This window comes from Oryctolagus cuniculus, chromosome 18, assembly GCF_964237555.1.
Source record: "Oryctolagus cuniculus chromosome 18, mOryCun1.1, whole genome shotgun sequence".
Lineage (NCBI taxonomy): Eukaryota > Metazoa > Chordata > Mammalia > Lagomorpha > Leporidae > Oryctolagus > Oryctolagus cuniculus.
Genome location: NC_091449.1, coordinates 6522274 through 6540011, shown reverse-complemented (window position 1 = coordinate 6540011; position 17738 = coordinate 6522274). Strand labels below are relative to the sequence as shown.

Below are 17738 nucleotides of genomic sequence, written 5' to 3'. Positions count from 1 at the left end.
ATCCTGGCTCCTGATTTCAGCCCGGCCCAGCCCCAGCTGTTGAAGCCTTTTGGGGGAGTGGAACAATGGATTGAAGATCTGTCTCTCTCTCTTTGTAAGCCTGTCTTTCGAATAAGTGAATCTTTTCTTAAAATAAGATTTTGAACTCTCATTACAGTTGTGAAGCTTCTAACATGAATTCTTAGGTGAAAATTGATGTGACTTTCACCTTAAGACCTTGTCACAAAAAATACATTGGCAAAGTTTCTCTTCACTATGGATTAACTAATAGTATGCTTTCAACAAAAACTAACAGCTTTCACACATCCATAACACACATGTAAAGTTTTCCAGTAGGAATTTTCCTATGGTTTTGCAAGGTTTGAACACTGAAGACTTTGCCTCATTTATCAGCTTTCCAATAAAAAATCTCCAATGATTCTGAAGTTATCAATTCTCATTGAAGACCCTTCCATTTTCACAGTATGAATTTCACAATGGGGTAGGACTGAACACACACTAAAAGCTTTGCCATACTTATTACATCTGTAAGGTTCCTCTCCACCATGAATTCTCCAGTGTACAAATGTCAATTATGACTGAAGACCTTAATACAGCTATTACATTTCTAAGGCTTCTCTCCAGTATGAATTCTCTGATGATGTGCTAGGGATGAATGCAGACTGAAGACTTTGCCACATTTATCACATTTGTAAGGTTTCTCTCCAGTATGAATTCTGTGATGACATGCAAGATATGAATTCTGGCTGAAGACTTTGCCATATTCATTACATCTGTAAGGCTTTGCTCCAGTATGAATTATTAGATGTTCTGAAAGATACGAATTGCGACTAAACACTTTTCCACATTCATTACATTTGTAGGGCTTCTCTCCAGTATGAATTCTCTGATGATGTGCTAGGGATGAATTCAGACTGAAGACTTTGCCACATTTATCACATTTGTAAGGTTTCTCTCCAGTATGAATTCTTCGATGACACACAAGATATGAATTCTGGCTGAAGAGTTTGCCACACTCGTCACATTTGTAAGGTTTCTCTCCAGTATGAATCCGACGATGACATGTGAGGTGTGAACTGCGACTAAAGACTTTGCCACATTCATTACATCTGTAAGGTTTTGCTCCAGTATGAATTATTAGATGTTCTGAAAGATACGAATTGCGACTAAACACTTTTCCACATTCGTTACATTTGTAGGGCTTTTCTCCAGTATGAATTTTTTGATGATTTGCTAGGGATGACTTGTGACTGAAGACATTGCCACACTCATTACATTTATAAGGTTTCTCTCCAGTATGAATTCTCTGATGTTGTGCAAGGTGTGAAACATGATTGAAGACCTTGCCACATTCATTACATTTGTAGGGTTTCTCTCCAGTGTGAATTATCACATGCTGTGCAAGGTAAGAATTGCGACTAAACACTTTGCCACATTCATTACACTTGTAAGGTTTCTCTCCAGTATGAACTGTCCGATGTTGTGCAAGGTGTGAAATCTGATGGAACACCTTTCCACATTCATTACATTTGTAAGGTTTCTCTCCAGTGTGAATTCTACGATGACTTGCAAGGTGTGAAATCTGATTGAAAACTTTGCCACATTCATTACATTTGTAAGGTTTCTCTCCGGTATGAATTCTCTGATGATTTGCAAGGTATGATTTATGACTAAAGACCTTTCCACATTCATTGCATTTGTAGGGTTTCTCTCCAGTATGAATTCTCCGATGTTGTACGAGGTGTGAAATATGATTGAAGACCTTTCCACATTCATTACATTTGTAGGGTTTCTCTCCAGTATGAATTCTCCGATGACTTGTAAGGTTTGATTTTTGGTTGAAGACCTTGCCACATATATCACATTTAAATTGTTTCTCTCCAGCATGGATTAGCTCATCTACAATAAAGTGTGAGCCTCGATTAAAAGTTTTGCCATATTCATTCTTTTTGTAAGATTTTGTACTAATGTGTGCCTCCTGTTCTTGTGTGAATAATAAAGAATCCATAAAATCATTTTCAAATTTATGAGAAATATGGGTTTTGACACTGGGAGGAATTCTCAGGTGGGGCGAAACCAAGGAACCACTATTAATAGACTGCACAACACACTTATATTCATAAATTTTTCCATCAGCTTGAAACAGCTGCAATTCAGGTAGATGTAACTGAAACCTTGTTCTAAGTTGATTTTTAATATGCTTCTTTTCTGCAGCCCTTCTACCATACTGCTTTTGTCTATCAGTGAGATGTTCCTTTTGAGTCATACACACTCCTTTGTGATGTCTTTCCTCATTCGTCCAATAACACTTAAAGTCATGTACATTTTTCTGGATGTCCCTGAGATGAAATTCTTCAATTTCATGGCTTTCCTGTGCTTCTAACACCACTGTTTGGAATATTTCTTCAAAATTACTATTCCTTTCTGGTGGCAATTCCTTGGTGACATATTTAGAAAAGATATCTACAAGATACAAAGAACCATACATATCTGATTAATTTCAGATAATAATTAAGTATATCCTGTTGAAATACATATTACACCAAAAGTAATGTTTTGAGCAATTATGAAACTTGAAATCACTTAATTACCTTTTCAAAAAGATATATTTATATTTACTTATTTGGAAGTCAGAGTTACAGAAAGAGAAGGAGAGGGCCGGCACCGCAGCTCAATAAGCTAATCCTCCACCTTGCAGCGCCAGCACACCGAGTTCTAGTTCTGTTCAGGGTGCTGGATTCTGTCCCGGTTGCCCCTCTTCCAGGCCAGCTCTCTGCTCTGGCCAGGGAGTGCAGTGGAGGATGGCCCAAGTGCTTGGGCCCTGCACCCCATGGGAGACCAGGAGAAGCACCTGGCTCCTGCCTTCGGATCAGCACGGTGCGCTGGCCGCAGTGTGCCAGCCGCGGCGGCCATTGGAGGGTGAACCAACGGCAATAGGAAGACCTTTCTCTCTGTCTCTCTCTCTCTCACTGTCCACTCTGCCTGTCAAAAAACAAAAAACAAAAAAAAAGAGGAGAGTCAGAGACTCAGAGACAGAGATAGAGACAGAAAGATATCTAAATAAAAGACATAGAAATATTTGGAAGCCTAGTTTCAAACGAAGTATAACCAAAACACTCATTGTACAAACAACACTCAATACACTAGAAATAGAAGGAATCTATCATAATACCATAAAGGTCATAGAGAAAAATGTCAGACCAAAAAGTAGATGCAATGTTGAAAAATTGTAAGATTTTACTGAATACCAGGAAAAAGGCATGGAAGCCCACTTTCACTTTCTATTCCACACAGTACTGGAATCTTAGCCTTATTCTAGATAAGAAAAAGAAATGAAAGCTATGAAATTGGAAAGGTAGCAATAAAATTATGTTCATGCATGACATAATCTTGAATGTAAACCACCCTAAAGATTCTACAAAATGATATTAGGACTAATGGATGAATTAAGTCAAGTCTTAACTTGCTCCCGATTCCAGCTCCTGCTAATGTGTGTGCACCCTGAGAGGCAACAGTGATGGCTCAAGTACTTGGGTCCCTGTCACCCACATGTGGGAGATGTGGACTGAGTTCCTGGCTTTTGGCTTTGGCTTGGCCCAGCCCCTGCTGTTGTCAGCATTCGAGAAGTAAGCCAGTGGATGGGAGATCTGTTTGCCTTTCAAATAAATAAATAAAAATAATAAATAAAAATAAATAAGTAAAAATTATTTTAGAAACCCTCACATGTATCATCAAATAATCTTCAAGAAAGGTGCCAAGGCTATCTAACAGGGAAAGGTCATTCTTTTCAACAAATGGTGCCAGAAAAATTGGATGGATACATGCAGAAGAATGAAAGTGGATCCTTACTTTATATCATATGGAAAAATTAGATCCATGACCTACATGGAAGACATAAAGCTATTAAATTCCAAGAGGAAAGCATGTCACCCATGTTTTATGACATTGAATTTGATGATTTTCTTGGACATAACATCAAAAGTTCAGGCAATAAAAGTAAAAATAGACCAATGCATCAGTATTTAAAAAAACTAAGCACCAAAGGAAATAATCAACAGAGTGAAAAGAAAGCCAATGGATAAGGCAAAAAAAAAAAAAAAAAAAAGTGAAAATAATATTATTTGCTAAGAGAGTAATATGAGAATACAGAAAGAACTCTTATATCTCAACAACAGCAACACAAAAACAAGTAACTAATAAATGGGCAAAGACACTTAACAGGTATGTCTTGAGAGATGATGTACAAATGACCAACAAGCATATGAAAAAACAGAAAACAAATCAGTAACCACTACAGAAATGTACATAATAAACACAGTAAGATATCACCTTATATTAATATATTTTCTGTCAAAAAGAACAGAAAGTAAGTATTGGCAGATATATGGAGAAATCAGACTTGTGCTCTATTGGTGAGAATGTAAAATTGTGCAGCTGCTATGCAAATGAAGTATGACATTTCCTCAAGTAATATGAAACTGAATTATCCTATGAACCCTTGAGTCTACTTCTGGGTATATTCTCAAAAGAACTGAAAACTGACTGCTACATCCATGGCTGCCGCCACTTCTATACAGCAGAAAAACCAAACGTGAGACCTCAGGAGTGTGTACATCAAAAGCAAATTTCACAGTAAAATCACCCAAATTTAAGAGAATACAAAATCAGGAAGCAAAGTTTTCCTGCACTCATACAGTAAGAGCAGTAGAAAAGAGGTAACCATGACATGCGGTGTCAGCCTTGGTGGGATCTGGACGTAGGACTCAGCTCTGCACACAGGCCCCATGTAGAGAACTTGAAAGACTGAGGTATGCTTCCACTCCAGGAATGAGGATCCAAGAGGAATTTCCTGTTGCCTATTCTTCTAGTTCTGCTGGGCAATCTCAGAAGTCTCTCACAACCAAGAAATGTGGATCGAAGCAAAACTGAAAAGAAATGGCTGAGGAACCTCAATAGGCAGAGGAGCTCCAATAGCTCCTTGTGGTTTCTGGGGCCCTGGGTGCAAAGGAGCAGGTGACATTCCCCACTTCCTTGGAAGGCTGGGTTTTCCACGCCTAGACATGTGATGGAACATGGATGGATCATGTCACACAGCATGGTGATGGAGGCCTGAGTTCTTTTCTTTTTTTCTTTTTTTGACAGGCAGAGTGGACAGGGAGAGAGACAGAGAGAAAGGTCTTCCTTTGCCGTTGGTTCACCCTGCAATGGCTGCCATGGCTGGCACGCTGCGGCTGGCGCACTGCGGGGATCCAAAGGCAGGAGCCAGGTACTTCTCCTGGTCTCCCATGGGGTGCAGGGCCCAAGCACTTGGGCCATCCTCCACTGCCTTCCCGGGCCACAGCAGAGAGCTGGCCTCGAAGAGGGGCAACCAGGAAAGAATCCAGCGCCCCGACCGGGACTAGAACCCGGTGTGCCAGCGCTGCTAGGTGGAGGATTAGCCTATTGAGCCGCAGCGCCAGCCGAGGCCTGAGTTCTGATCTAACCTGACTGAGAACCAGGAGAGTAGAGGGTGGAGACACTTCTGAAACAACTGTCCCTGCGCCACTGAGTCCAGGGAGCACAGGGCTCACAGAAGTCACACCATGATAAAGACTCTTGCTCTCTGGTCCAGCTGTAGCACTCCCGGAGGGCAAGAGGACAGGATATCAACTTTCGTTTTCCCACAACCCCCCTGCACTCTCAGAGTTTCTCAAACAGTATTTAATGGGGTGTCTCCTGCCTGCCCATCTGAGCTGGGACTTGCGATCACACCTTTGACACATTCCCACCTGCTTGGTTTTCTTGCCATTTTCACTTGGCTCCCCACAGTCCAGGGCACTTTCCTTTGCTCCAAAATGAAGATAACATTCAGGTCAAAAAGAGAGGTCCCTACTCATAAAAACAAAGAAATATAATATGCTATGGGGTTTTCTAGAATCTCAGTACTATGCTCACTTGAGACAGAACATTACAGATGAATCTAGAAAAATAGTTCACTTTAATATCCAAGAACCACTAAATCAAAAGCATAGGGATAAAAGACAGAGAATTGAATACTTTAAAGGTTGGCCATGGAACTTTACATATCCTTCAGCCCTGGAATCACACAAGGATGTGTAATAAAGGGAAAAGAACATCTGAAGAAAGGGGACAACTAAAGTGCAGATGCCACCTTGCGAAGCTTTTCTTTCTGAGTCCATACAGCTTTAATCAAATCACAAAGGGATGTGTAAGAGGTACACAAGAAAAAATGCAAAGATGCGCAAGGGTGGATCCCGACTTCCGGAGCGAGGTCATCCTCACCGAGGGACAGCAGGGTCCTGTAGTTCTCCAGCATCACGTCCCTGTACAAAGCTCTCTGAGTAGGGTCCAGGCAATCCCACTCCTCCTGAGAGAATTCTATGGTCACGTCCCTGAATGTCACCTGTTCCTAAAATGAAAAACACATTTCACTAAAGGGCTATGGGGAAGGTTATAATCTTCATATAAAGTGAGGAGGAAACTCTAAAGATCAGCTTGATTAAAATAAGCAAGCCAGAGGCAAGCTCTGATATTATAAAATACATGTTTGGTCTTTGTCTACATTTCTAACACAGCTCACTTGTAATCTGATTGTAATTTCTATCTATGGTAGCAGGAGGCTCCTTGACAGCTTTAAGAGGGGGCTGTCACCAGAAAGACCTAGGCAGGATTAGAGGGGTTGTGACACTCAGTTGTACCCTTTCACCCTGAGGGGAGAAGAGCTGAAATCTGGATTGCTCATCAATGGTCAGTGATACAAGCAGTCATGCATACATGATGAAGCTTCCACAAAACTCCACAGACAGCATTCAAGGGAACACCCAGATAGCTGAACAAATGGAGGTTCTGGGAGGGTGGAGCAGCCAGAGGACATGGAAGGAAGCACTGCACCTCTCACCCACACCTCACCTTATGCATCTCTTCCATCTCAGTGTTCATCTGTATCCTTCACAATAAACCGTGAGGGTAAATAAAAGTGTTTCTCTGAGTTCTAGTGAGCCATTCTAACAGATTATTCAAACAGGAGGAAGGGGTCTTAAGCTGCCTCACTCAGAGCTGGTCATTCAGAACTTCAAGTCACTGGCATTTGAAGTGGGGGCACTTTTGTGGAATTGACCCTTGAACCGGTGCGATCTGATATTATCTCTGTAGATAGTGCCAGAATCAAAGTGAATTAGAGGACACCCAGCTGGTGTCCGATGCAGAACTTCTTGCTTTGTGTAGAAAGATATCCACCCCACCCCTAAGCTGGGTGACAGAAGCATTCTGTGCAGTAAGAGTACAACAGGGGAGGGGCAAGCATTTGGAACAGTGGTTAAGATGCTTGGGACACCCACATCACATATCAGCGTTCCAGTTCCTTCACTTCTGATCTAGCTTCCTGCTAAGGCACACCCTGGGAGGGTACAGTACAAGTGCTTGGGTCTACACCACCCACAGAGGAGACCAAGATGGAATTACAGGCTCCTGGCTTTGGCCTGGCTGTTGTGCATATTTGGGGAATGAACCAGTAACTGGAAGATCATTCTCTCTCTCTGCTTTTCAAATAAAGAAAATAAATTTAAAATAATAAAAATAGTATATCATGAAAATATAAATACTAAAACTTGAACACAATGTCTATTAAAGATCTACACTTAAAATAAAAATAGAATTTTATCCATTTTAATTTAGTTATTTAGATGTTAACGGCAGGTGCCGCGGCTCACTAGGCTAATCTTCCACCTTGCGGCGCCAGCACACTGGGTTCTAGTCCCAGTCGGGGTGCCGGATTCTGTCCCGGTTGCCCCTCTTCCAGGCCAGCTCTCTGCTGCCTGGGAAAGCAGTAGAAGATGGCCCAAGTCCTTGGGCCCTGCACCCCATGGAAGACCAGGAGAAGCACCTGGCTCCTGCCATCGGATTAGCACGGTGCGCCGGCCGCAGCGCACCAGCTGCGGCGGCCATTGGAGGGTGAACCAGCGGCAAAGACCTTTCTCTCTGTCTCTCTCTCTCACTGTCCACTCTGCCTGTCAAAAAAAAAAAAAAAAAAAAGATGTTAACAACACTACAATGGAGTTCATTAGCTTATTTCACTAAAAAATCATAATGTAAGATCAGGAAATTTAAAATAATAAACATTAACAAAAAAGATCAAAGAAATATATATTGGAACACTACATACTGAAAGAAATAATAATTAAAAATCAGGTCAAAAAGGTAATTTAAAGAAATAATCAGGGTCAGTGCTGTGGCATGGTAAGCTAAAGCCTCTGCCTACGGCACTGGCATCACATATGGGCACCAGTTCATGTCCTAGCTACTCCTCTTCTGATCCTGCTCTCTGCTTATGGTCTGGGAAAACAGTAGAAGATGGCCCAAGTACTTGGGAACCTGCACCTGCGTGGGAGAACCGGACAAAGCTGTTGGCTCCTGGCTTCAATCAGCCTACTTCTGGCTGGTGAGGCCATTGGGGAATGAATCAGTGGATGAAAGAGCTTTCTCTCTGTCTCTCCCTTTCTCTTTCTGTGTAACTCTACCTCACAAATAAAATAAAAATCTTAAAAAATAAACAGCCAAACGTGGTATTAAGTAAGATTATCTCTCCAAACATCATGATCAGCAGTAAAGAGTGGGTACATTTCCTCTAAATTAAGGAGGCATAGAGGAGGCCGGCGAGGGCCAGAGCCACTCACCCCTGTGCAGGATGCCTGATAAGGGGCCAGTAAAGAGGGAAAAGATGAGAAAGGAGGGAGAAAGAAGAAAGAAAAGAACTGTATTTGTTAAAACAGTTGGCTAAATGCTACAAAAATAATGTCATTTAAATGTGGGAACCAACAACAATATCCTGAAGACAATCCTCCTCCTTTAGTAGATCTCATTAACCTTTCTCTCTCTCTCTCTCTCTCTCTATCTCTCTCTCTCTATCTCTATCTCTATTTCTCTCTCTCAGGAATATCTGATGTTTCCATTGGCAAATATACCATGACATCAAAATTAAAAGATATCCCCAGATCTATGAAATTATAAAACTATTGAAGGAGTACTGTCAGCAAGACAGAGGAATAGAAAGTCCCAAATTCTATCTATCTTTTGGAGAAACAGAATTAGCAAGAATACATGAATCAAATTGCCTTTGTGAGAAATCTAGAAACCATATAAGGCAATTTGCCTCGTAGGAAAATTTCGTGATGTGGAAATCATCAATTCCCAATTTTCCCCAGGGCAAGAAAATAGCCATCCATTATTCTTACTGACTGCCTAAGGAACTGGTCTCTGTCCTGTTAATGCATTGAAAGTGACAGGGTACCGAGTCAGGGGCCCCTGAGAGCGAGGGCCATGATATTATCAATGTCTGCAGTTAACACTAAATGGAGATGCAGGCCACAACCTACTGAGACTCCATGAATGGGCCAACATGCAGGCAGGCAACAGGGACACCCTGAATAGACATCAGCAAACTCGCTCAGTCAGGAGGTTACAGCAACACACTGAAGAGAACCTAGGCCCAGAAAAGGTATGAGAGGTCTGAAATCCCTCAAGCCTGGACCCCTGGCGAGTGACCCACTTAAGGAAGTCAGAAACCAGAAACTAGGAGAACTGGCTGATTTCTGAAATGCCAAACCATCAACCAAGACAACCAGATCCACAAGAAGAAAAGGAAACATAGCCCATACAAAGAAACAAATTAAATCACAAAAATAAAAAACATGACAAAAGGGAGATATATTAACTCACATGGAGAGGTCAAAGGCTAAAGAATCCACCCAGGATATATCTAAAACCTACAGAGGACACATCATAATCAAAGCATCAAAAGTGAGACACAAAACAGTCTTGGCAACAGTAAGAGAAAAGTGACTTATGACCCAGGAGTATCAGATTTATCAGCAGAAACATGCAGGCTACAGGGGATTGATATGATACATTCAGAGTGCTGACAGAAACCAAATGCCAACTAAAAACACTATAAACACTGGTAAAAACGTCCTTCAGAAAAGGAGAATTCAGGAAATTGAGACTTTGCCCCATAAACCAAACTTGAGGGAGAACATCATGACTACACCTGTCCTACAAGAACTTCTACACAGATATTCGGGTTCAGATGAAATTATAAACTGAAAAACCAAAGTTTACAAAAACATAAAACTTGCAGGTAAAGTTAAATATAAGTATATACAGAACTCGTTACATTTTAACACAGGTGTGTGTACATCACTTTGAAATCAAGTACAGAATCTTTTTAATAAAATAATAAGTCCATATGCAGTATAAAAAGAAGGAATGAGGGGCCTGTGCTGTTAGTGCAGAGGGTTAAGCTGCTGCTTGGGATGCCTGCATCGCACACTGGAGGGCCAGTTCAAATCCTGGCTCTCCCACTTCAGATGCAGTTCCCTGGGAGCCAGCAGACAATGGCCTGATGCAGTCCTAGCTCTAGGCTTCTGGGGAGTCAAACAGTGGACAGCAGACCACTTCTCTTTCTCTTTCTCTCTCCCCCTCCCTCTCTTCGCCCTTTTTTTTTTTTTTTTTTTTTAAAGATTTATTTATTTGAAAGTCAAGAGTTACACAGAGAGAGGAAAGGCAAAGAGAGGTCTTCTGTCGGATGGTTCACTCCCCAACTGGCCACAACGGCCGGAGCTGTGCCGATCCGAAGATAGGAGCCAGGAGCTTTCTCCAGGTCTCCCACACGGGTGCAGGGGCCAAGGACTTGGGCCATCTTCTACTGCTTTCCCAGGCCACAGCAGAGAGCTAGACTGGAACAGAAGTAGCCGGGACTAGAATCGGCGCCCATATGGGATTCTGGTGCTTCAGGCCAGGGCATTAACCCACTGCGCCACTGCGCCGCCCCCCCCCCCCCCCCCGCTTTCAAGAAGATGAAAATAAATAAATCTTTTTTTTAAAAAAAAAAAAAGAAGAGAGGTCATTTGTATTGTAACATGGACTGGGGTGGGGGGATGGTTTCAGATGTAGAAGAGTAGAATTTCAGTTGTTCGAAAGATGGGAAAATGGCCGGCGCCGTGGCTCACTAGGCTAATCCTCCACCTAGCGGCGCCGGCACACCGGGTTCTAGTCCCGGTTGGGGCGCCGGATTCTGTCCCGGTTGCCCCTCTTCCAGTCCAGCTCTCTGCTGTGGCCAGGGAGTGCAGTGGAGGATGGCCCAGGTGCTTGGGCCCTGCACCCCATGGGAGACCAGGAGAAGCACCTGGCTCCTGGCTCCTGCCATCGGATCAGCGAGGTGCGCCGGCCACGGCGGCCATTGGAGGGTGAACCAACGGCAAAGGAAGACCTTTCTCTCTGTCTCTCTCTCTCACTGTCCACTCTGCCTGTCAAAAAATAAAAAAAAAAAAAGAAAAAGAAAGATGGGAAAAGATATCCCATGCAAATGGAAGTCTAAATAAAGTAGTGCTGGCTATCCTTGTATCAAAAAAACAACAACAACAACAACAAAAAAAAAAACAAAAAAACAAACACCTTTAAAGATAAAACTGTCACCAGAGAAGGGTTCTGTATAATGATAAAAGGGACAATTTTCCATGAAGATATGACAAGTATAAGTATACACCTGACATTAGCACTCCTCAATGTAAAAAGGAAACATTAAAAATATGAGAGGGAAAACTAGTCTGCAGCACAGTAAGGGTAAGACTAATGGTAAGAAACCCCACTGTTACAGACAGAACGACCAGACTGATCAGCAAGGGCACAGAGCGCGTCTTGGTCTGGGTGTTCTTGTTGTTCACTATATTTACCTCTTTACTTTTTTAAGATTTATTTATTTGAAAGGCAGAGTTACAGAGAGGCAGAGGCAGGAGAGACAGAGAGAGAGAGGTCGTCCATCAGCTGGTTTGCTCCCCAAGTGGCCCCAACAGCCAGAGCTGGGCCAGTCTGAAGCCAGGAGCCAGGCGCTTCTTCCAGGTCTTCCATGTGGGTGCAGAGGCCCAAGAAGTTGGGCCATCTTCTACTGCTTTCCCAGGCCATAGCAGAGAGCTGGATCGGAAATGGAGCAGCCAGGACTCGAACTGGCACCCACAAGGGAAGCTGGCACTGCAGGCGGCAGCTTTACCCACTACACCACAGCACCAGCCGCTATATTTACTTATTGTGACAGAATATAGAAATCATTAGCAGAAGCCAAAAAAAGATCTACAAGTATGTAGAAATCAACTCACTTTTAAATAACCAATGCAGGTATGGTGTTGTGGTGCAGTGCTGGCCTCCCATAAGCACTGATTCGAGTTGGAATGATCTACTTCTTACCCAGCTCTGTGATAATGTGCCAGGGACAAAAGCAGAAGATGGACCAAGTGCCTGGGGCCCTGTCACCCACGTAGGTGACATGGATGGAGTTTCAGGCTCCTGGCTTTGGCCTGCCATAGCCCCAGCTATTGAGGTCATTTGGGGAGTAAAGCAGTGGATGGAACACCTCTCTCTCTCTCTCTCTCTCTCTCTCTCTCTCTGTTTCTGTAACTTTGCCTTTCAAATAAATAAATCTTTAAAAAATAAATAAATAACCAGTGGGTCAAAGTAGGGGAAAAAAAGAATTGAGAAAATTTCTGCAGTAATAGTGAAATAAAAATATAATACACTAAAGCTAACGGGATTCAATGAAAGCGGTAAAGGATAAGTGAGTGGTAATAAAACTGTTAAGAATGAACTCCAATCAACAGCCTAACCTTCCACCTCGATACAGAAAGGACTAGAATAACATGAGCAGAAGGAAGGAAATAATTAATATTAACAACAGACAGGAATTATATGGTGGACAGAAACGTTCAACAAAACAATTACGAACATTTTGTAAAGATCAACAAAATGACACATGTGCCCCATGCCCACACCCTGTGGAGCGTCTTCAAGTTCACAGTGAGATGGAATCTAAGCGGAAATGAGAGGGACCAGGGCAGGCGTGGGTGTGTGTGAGCCAACAGGTCAGAGAAGATTCACCGCCCCAATGCCTGGTGTGTCAGAAAGGAGGGCGACAGGACAATTCACCCAGAACACAAGTACCTGCGTCAGAGCCATCCCTGACTGCTTTTCTTCCCTCTTCCTCCTCTTCAGGTAACACGAGAGTCCTTGGAAGTCAATCTTGAATGTCAAGGTTAGCTGTTTGATGCTTAGAATTAACACACTCCGTGCCAGGCCACAACCACACGCACAGGGAAGGCCTCACCATGTAGAAGACGGTCCTCTGCTGCCCACTGCACCTGCAGGAACATAGGGACAACAAACTTCTGCACACAAACCAATGCATGAATCTTTTCCTATTTCTTCGGAACCCACTCTCCTCCAGGTGAAGCCCACACATGTGCTCAGCACTGGGGAGCTGGGCTGGACTCAGCCCAGTTCCAGTACGAAACCCTGACCAAACCCCATGCAGAGCACAGACCCCCAAACCTCTGTGGATTCCAGGCTGACCTCAACCCCTCAGGAATGCAGGACACAGAGCCAACCCGCTCAAGGCCGGTCACAGAGTGGAATCAACTTTAAATATTTTAAGGCCGGGTCCCAAACTATGTGAATGGAAATTTACTGCTACCAGGCGGCACAAGATGCCGCTGCACTCTAATGGGAAGCCAGGGTGCAGCACCACTCAGAGGGAAAAGCCCAACATACCTCCCCAGTTCTGGTTCTGAGCAGAAGTGGGGGGTGGGTGTGGCTGGAATGTTAATGAGGCGGTGAGGGGGAGGTCACAGAAGTCTCCATGGAGAAGATGACACTGGAACAAAGACCTGGCCAGGAAGGACATTTGCCACCTGCAGCTGAGGGTGCAGAGTCCTAGGCAGAGGTAGAGCAAAAGTGGAAGCCCCCAAGCAGGAGCGACCCTGGGGGCTGCATGGCTGGAGTGGAATGAGGGAAGAGGACAAAGCAGGCAGGGAGGTCAGAGAGGGACCGGGGGCACAGCAGGTTGGATCAGGAAGAGGACGAAGCAGGCAGGGAGGTCAGAGAGGGAACGGGGTGCACAGCAGGTTGGACCAGGGCCTTCTAACATCTTACTACCACATCTCAAAAAGACTTCTGAAAACCACTTCCTCACCCATTTGGTGTACACATGTAATTTTTTCTATTTAAATTAAAGCATGTACTAATATCATATGTATTAGATACAGGCAGTGATGTTTGGTGAAACCCTAGAAAGTACAGGGTCGCAACTGCCTGAGAACAGCAGGGCCGGTGCAGGCATGAATCCGGGGAGCTCAGAGAGGCCCATGAGGACACGCAGAGGTGGGGATGCACGTTAGACGGCCCAGCAGAGCTGCGACAACTGGGCGTCGACTGGACCAGGATCCTCTGCCTGAGGGGCGAGGACTCCAGGGGAAATGAAGAGGAGCAAGTGGTGTCAAGGCCTTGATCAGAGATGACAAAGTCAGAGGGTGTGGCAGAACTAGAAAAGGTTCAGGGACTCAGCTGTGGGACTCAGCAGACAGCAGGAGAGGAAGTGAGAACCAACCAGAGGGGTCACAGGAAAATCCAAACAAGTCGATTTTTAAAAGTGAATGGGATGTCCTCGAAACCAAGAGAAAACAAGAGAGAGTATGCAACTGTGTTGCATATGTTGCTGACAGAACAAGGATGAAGACAGAGTATTACACACTGGATTTAGAAATCGGGAAAATACTGGCTACTCTGAGATGGAAAGCAGCAGTAGAGGGTGGATATGAAACCCAACTGGGTTCACACCAGAGTTAGGAGGCTGAATTAAAGACAGAGTAAAATCAAGTTTTGGGCTCTTAAATGGAACGCAGAAGAGGGTACTTACAGAGAAATGTAGTTACTGCAGAATTTTGTTTCGAATATGGAAGAGTGGAAAGAAAATAAAGTCTTCATTCAGTGCGTGTGTGTTTAATGCACGATACACTTTTGCAGTACACTAAAATAAAACCCTGGGTTAACCACAGTGGCACAGTGGAGGAAGGATACACACCGTTCTGAGACGGTGAGGAGGGCTGACAGCGGTGCACAACCACAGGGTGGGCAACAGCCAGTTGCAAGGATGGGTCATTGCCAGTCAGTACTGAGCTGACAGCTGACACGGGAGGAGACGGGTGGGTGGCGCAGGTGGAGGTGACTCTTCCTTTCACTGTTTGAGACAGAAAAAAACAAACTGTTGTCCACGCTCTCAACTCTACACCCCATACTTCACCTCCGGTCAGCGACTTGTGTAGACAGCTTTTCTCACACTCCCACAATAACTCAATTCTGACACTCTCTACAGGGGAAAAGTGTCAGATTCTGGGGGTTCATGGCTCATTCTCTAGACACTTCCTCACCTCCGAGGCCATATGCAAATAGCAGTCGCCACCTACTCTTCTGCCTGACCTGGTGAGCGTCATGCTTCCTAGTCCCAGCCACCTGTTTGGCTAATTGGCAAGGACAGCTCTTCCGGCGGGCTGCTCACCGCTTTCCCTGAATTCTATGAACTAGGTGAAGTACTCTGTCGTGCTCAGCGTGTACTAAGTGTGAGGAGGGGACACACTGGTTTTCCCTGTTATCTCACAGCCCCACACTTTACTCCCTGCCACGCGAAGGGAAGACGGGGCCCACAACCCAAAGAGACACATCCCCACTCTTGGGCTCACTAATCACAACGGGGAGCGATCGTCTGCCAAGACTTGTGCCCATGCCTTGCAGGGTGGGGCTTTTGCCATTCTCAATCTTGTATCATCGAACACACGCTTAATGTGTCCGACGATGACGGCAGACGTCAGAATTTCACAGCCTCGCCACTCCCACCCACCGGGCGCCGCGTTCTCCTTGTCTTCACTGGCTACTTCCGGCCCTCGTCGTGGTGCACGGGCCCCCCACTCCCTAGCTGCTTTCTGGCTCCCCCTGGGCTTCCGATCCTCACTGCGGGCCTTCTCCTCTCTGCCTTCACCTGTTCCATCCTTGCAGCCTGCCTCGCCTCTTGCTACGCTGTCTCCTGTCTCCAATGTGCTTATCTTTCTTCCCCAATTTCTGCTCTGCCAGACAAACTGTTAGACCCCCTTCCCCTACTCTCTCTCCCCACTCTCTCTGCCAGTCCCTCACTATCTGGTTAAGGGTCTAACTCACTCTTTTCTTCCTCAGTGTTCCTAGTATTTTTTCCTCAGAGCCCTCCGCGACCCCCTCAGCCCCCACAGTCCCGGGGAGGGGGAGGGGGCGGCGTAAGATGGCCGACCGCGGAGGGGCTTTCTCCACGGGGTGGAACCGGGCCCGAAGAACCAGGGTGTCCTTACCCAGGCCCAGGGACCTCGCGGGGCCAGGGGAGGCTTAGGGGCGGCAGCGGGCGGACAGGGAGCGGCTGAGGAGAGGGGTGGGGTCCGCGGCCCCCCAGGACTGGGGAGGACGCCCCCTCTCCTGGACCGAGCTGCCGAGCGCCCAAGGAATGCTCGTGGCTAGGGGTGGGGAAACGAGGCCAACAACGGACTGTAAATCGACAACCGGCGCACGAGGACGCGTCTACACCGCCCCGAGGGACGGAGACGCGGGCAGAGCCGGCCTCCGAGCGACTTTAACCCCAAAGGCGGCGGGACCCTAATGTCTACAGGGACTCCCCACTCCGCAGGGAGGGAGGCGTGGGGGGCCGCGAGGCGCGCATTTTAAGGGTAACAGAGAAACTCACGCGCCCCGGAGTGCGCTTCACTGGACGCGATCCCTTCCGGGTGCGGGGGAACTGCGCGCGCAGCCGGGGCGGGGCCAGCGCGGTGGGCGGGGCCGGGGCGGGGCTTGCGCGTCGCTCTCCTCCCGCGCTCCTGCAGGATCCTGTGGGGCCCGGGTCTCGCCGCGGGGTTCCCGTGGGGGCGGAGATTAGCGGGAGCCCTTTAAAGCCCCGGAGTTGTCTGGGAGTGTGCAGGATCCTGGCCTGGCGGACCAGAGCGTGTCCCGTCAGGGCGGTGTAGAAATCCGGATTTCTGCGAGCGTTCGCGTTCACCCCGCGGGCGAGCGCCAGCCCCCGACCCCATTTCGGGGGCCTTCGCAGGGGCGCGGCCTGCCAGGGTGCAGATAGTGCAGGGATAGGTGTTTAAGCAACCAACTGTTGCTTTAAAAAATGTAAATTACACGTTCTTCCCTATGCTTGTTATTCTAGTCCACACTAAAAATGAGTTGGTCGCAAGTACTTTTGAGTTAAACTGCGGGCGTGCTAATACGGTTGGATAAATAATTCCTAAATAGAATGTAACTTCAAATTCACTTTCTGTGCATTCTGAAAAGAACTGGAAAATGTACCTTTAAAAACAATGGTAATTCATTTTAGGCCTTGTTTTTTTCTTTCCCTCTTTCTGAGTGTTCTGTGGGTATGCGTAAAAAGTCGTTAGGATAGTCTACAGAAGATATTTGGAGTTTTTTCATCTGAAGAAATTAATTTTGCAATACTTCGCATAGTTTTTGGTAGGCGTACTATTTTCTTTTATAAGAACGCAGAAGAAAGTAGAATGCTATTATAAAGCTTTTAGTAGCCTTAACTTTCAACAGCAATAGTGTCATGATATCTGTGAGTAATCCTATACTAGGAAGAATGTTTTTCTCTCACACTCCTATTTATGAAGGTTTCATCTTTGAAAAAGTGGTCATCAACTGAAATATGGTTATATACACATAGGATAATTAGAGTATTTAGAATATTAGCAGGATAAATGAGCAGAGTGTTCTTCCATAGCACAAAGAGGAATATAAGAAGGGATATCATCACATTTAAAAAAAATGTATTGTCTGGTATAGATTTTGAGATCTTCACAAGTAGATTATTCTATGTTATGGAACTTTGCTGGCTATGTTTCCAAGAA

General features: G+C 45.3%; 1 protein-coding gene across 2 annotated transcripts; it reads right to left on the bottom strand.

The window, feature by feature from the left end:
• Positions 1–422: 422 nt before the first annotated feature.
• LOC100350537 (zinc finger protein 83) lies at positions 423–16646 on the bottom strand. Of its 2 annotated transcripts, XM_070062933.1 has the most exons (5): positions 16577–16646; positions 14900–15055; positions 12985–13181; positions 6283–6409; positions 423–2463 (listed from the first exon to the last, which is right to left on the bottom strand). In XM_070062933.1, the coding sequence occupies exons 3-5, from the start codon at positions 12997–12999 to the stop codon at positions 608–610; spliced, it is 1998 nt and encodes a 665-aa protein (XP_069919034.1). In that variant the 5' UTR covers positions 13000–13181; positions 14900–15055; positions 16577–16646; the 3' UTR covers positions 423–607. The 2 variants fall into 2 exon arrangements, with proteins under 2 accessions (XP_069919034.1, XP_069919035.1); XM_070062934.1 differs by lacking the exon at positions 6283–6409.
• Between the last annotated feature and the right edge of the window lie 1092 nt (positions 16647–17738).

What these genes read in the sequence shown, in the direction of transcription:
- LOC100350537 (XM_070062933.1), bottom strand. An exon ending in CAGGACCCTGCTGTCCCTCG is followed by an intron (nt 2,464 to 6,282) that starts GTGAGGATGACC and finishes TGTATCTTGTAG; the next exon opens with ATATCTTTTCTAAATATGTC.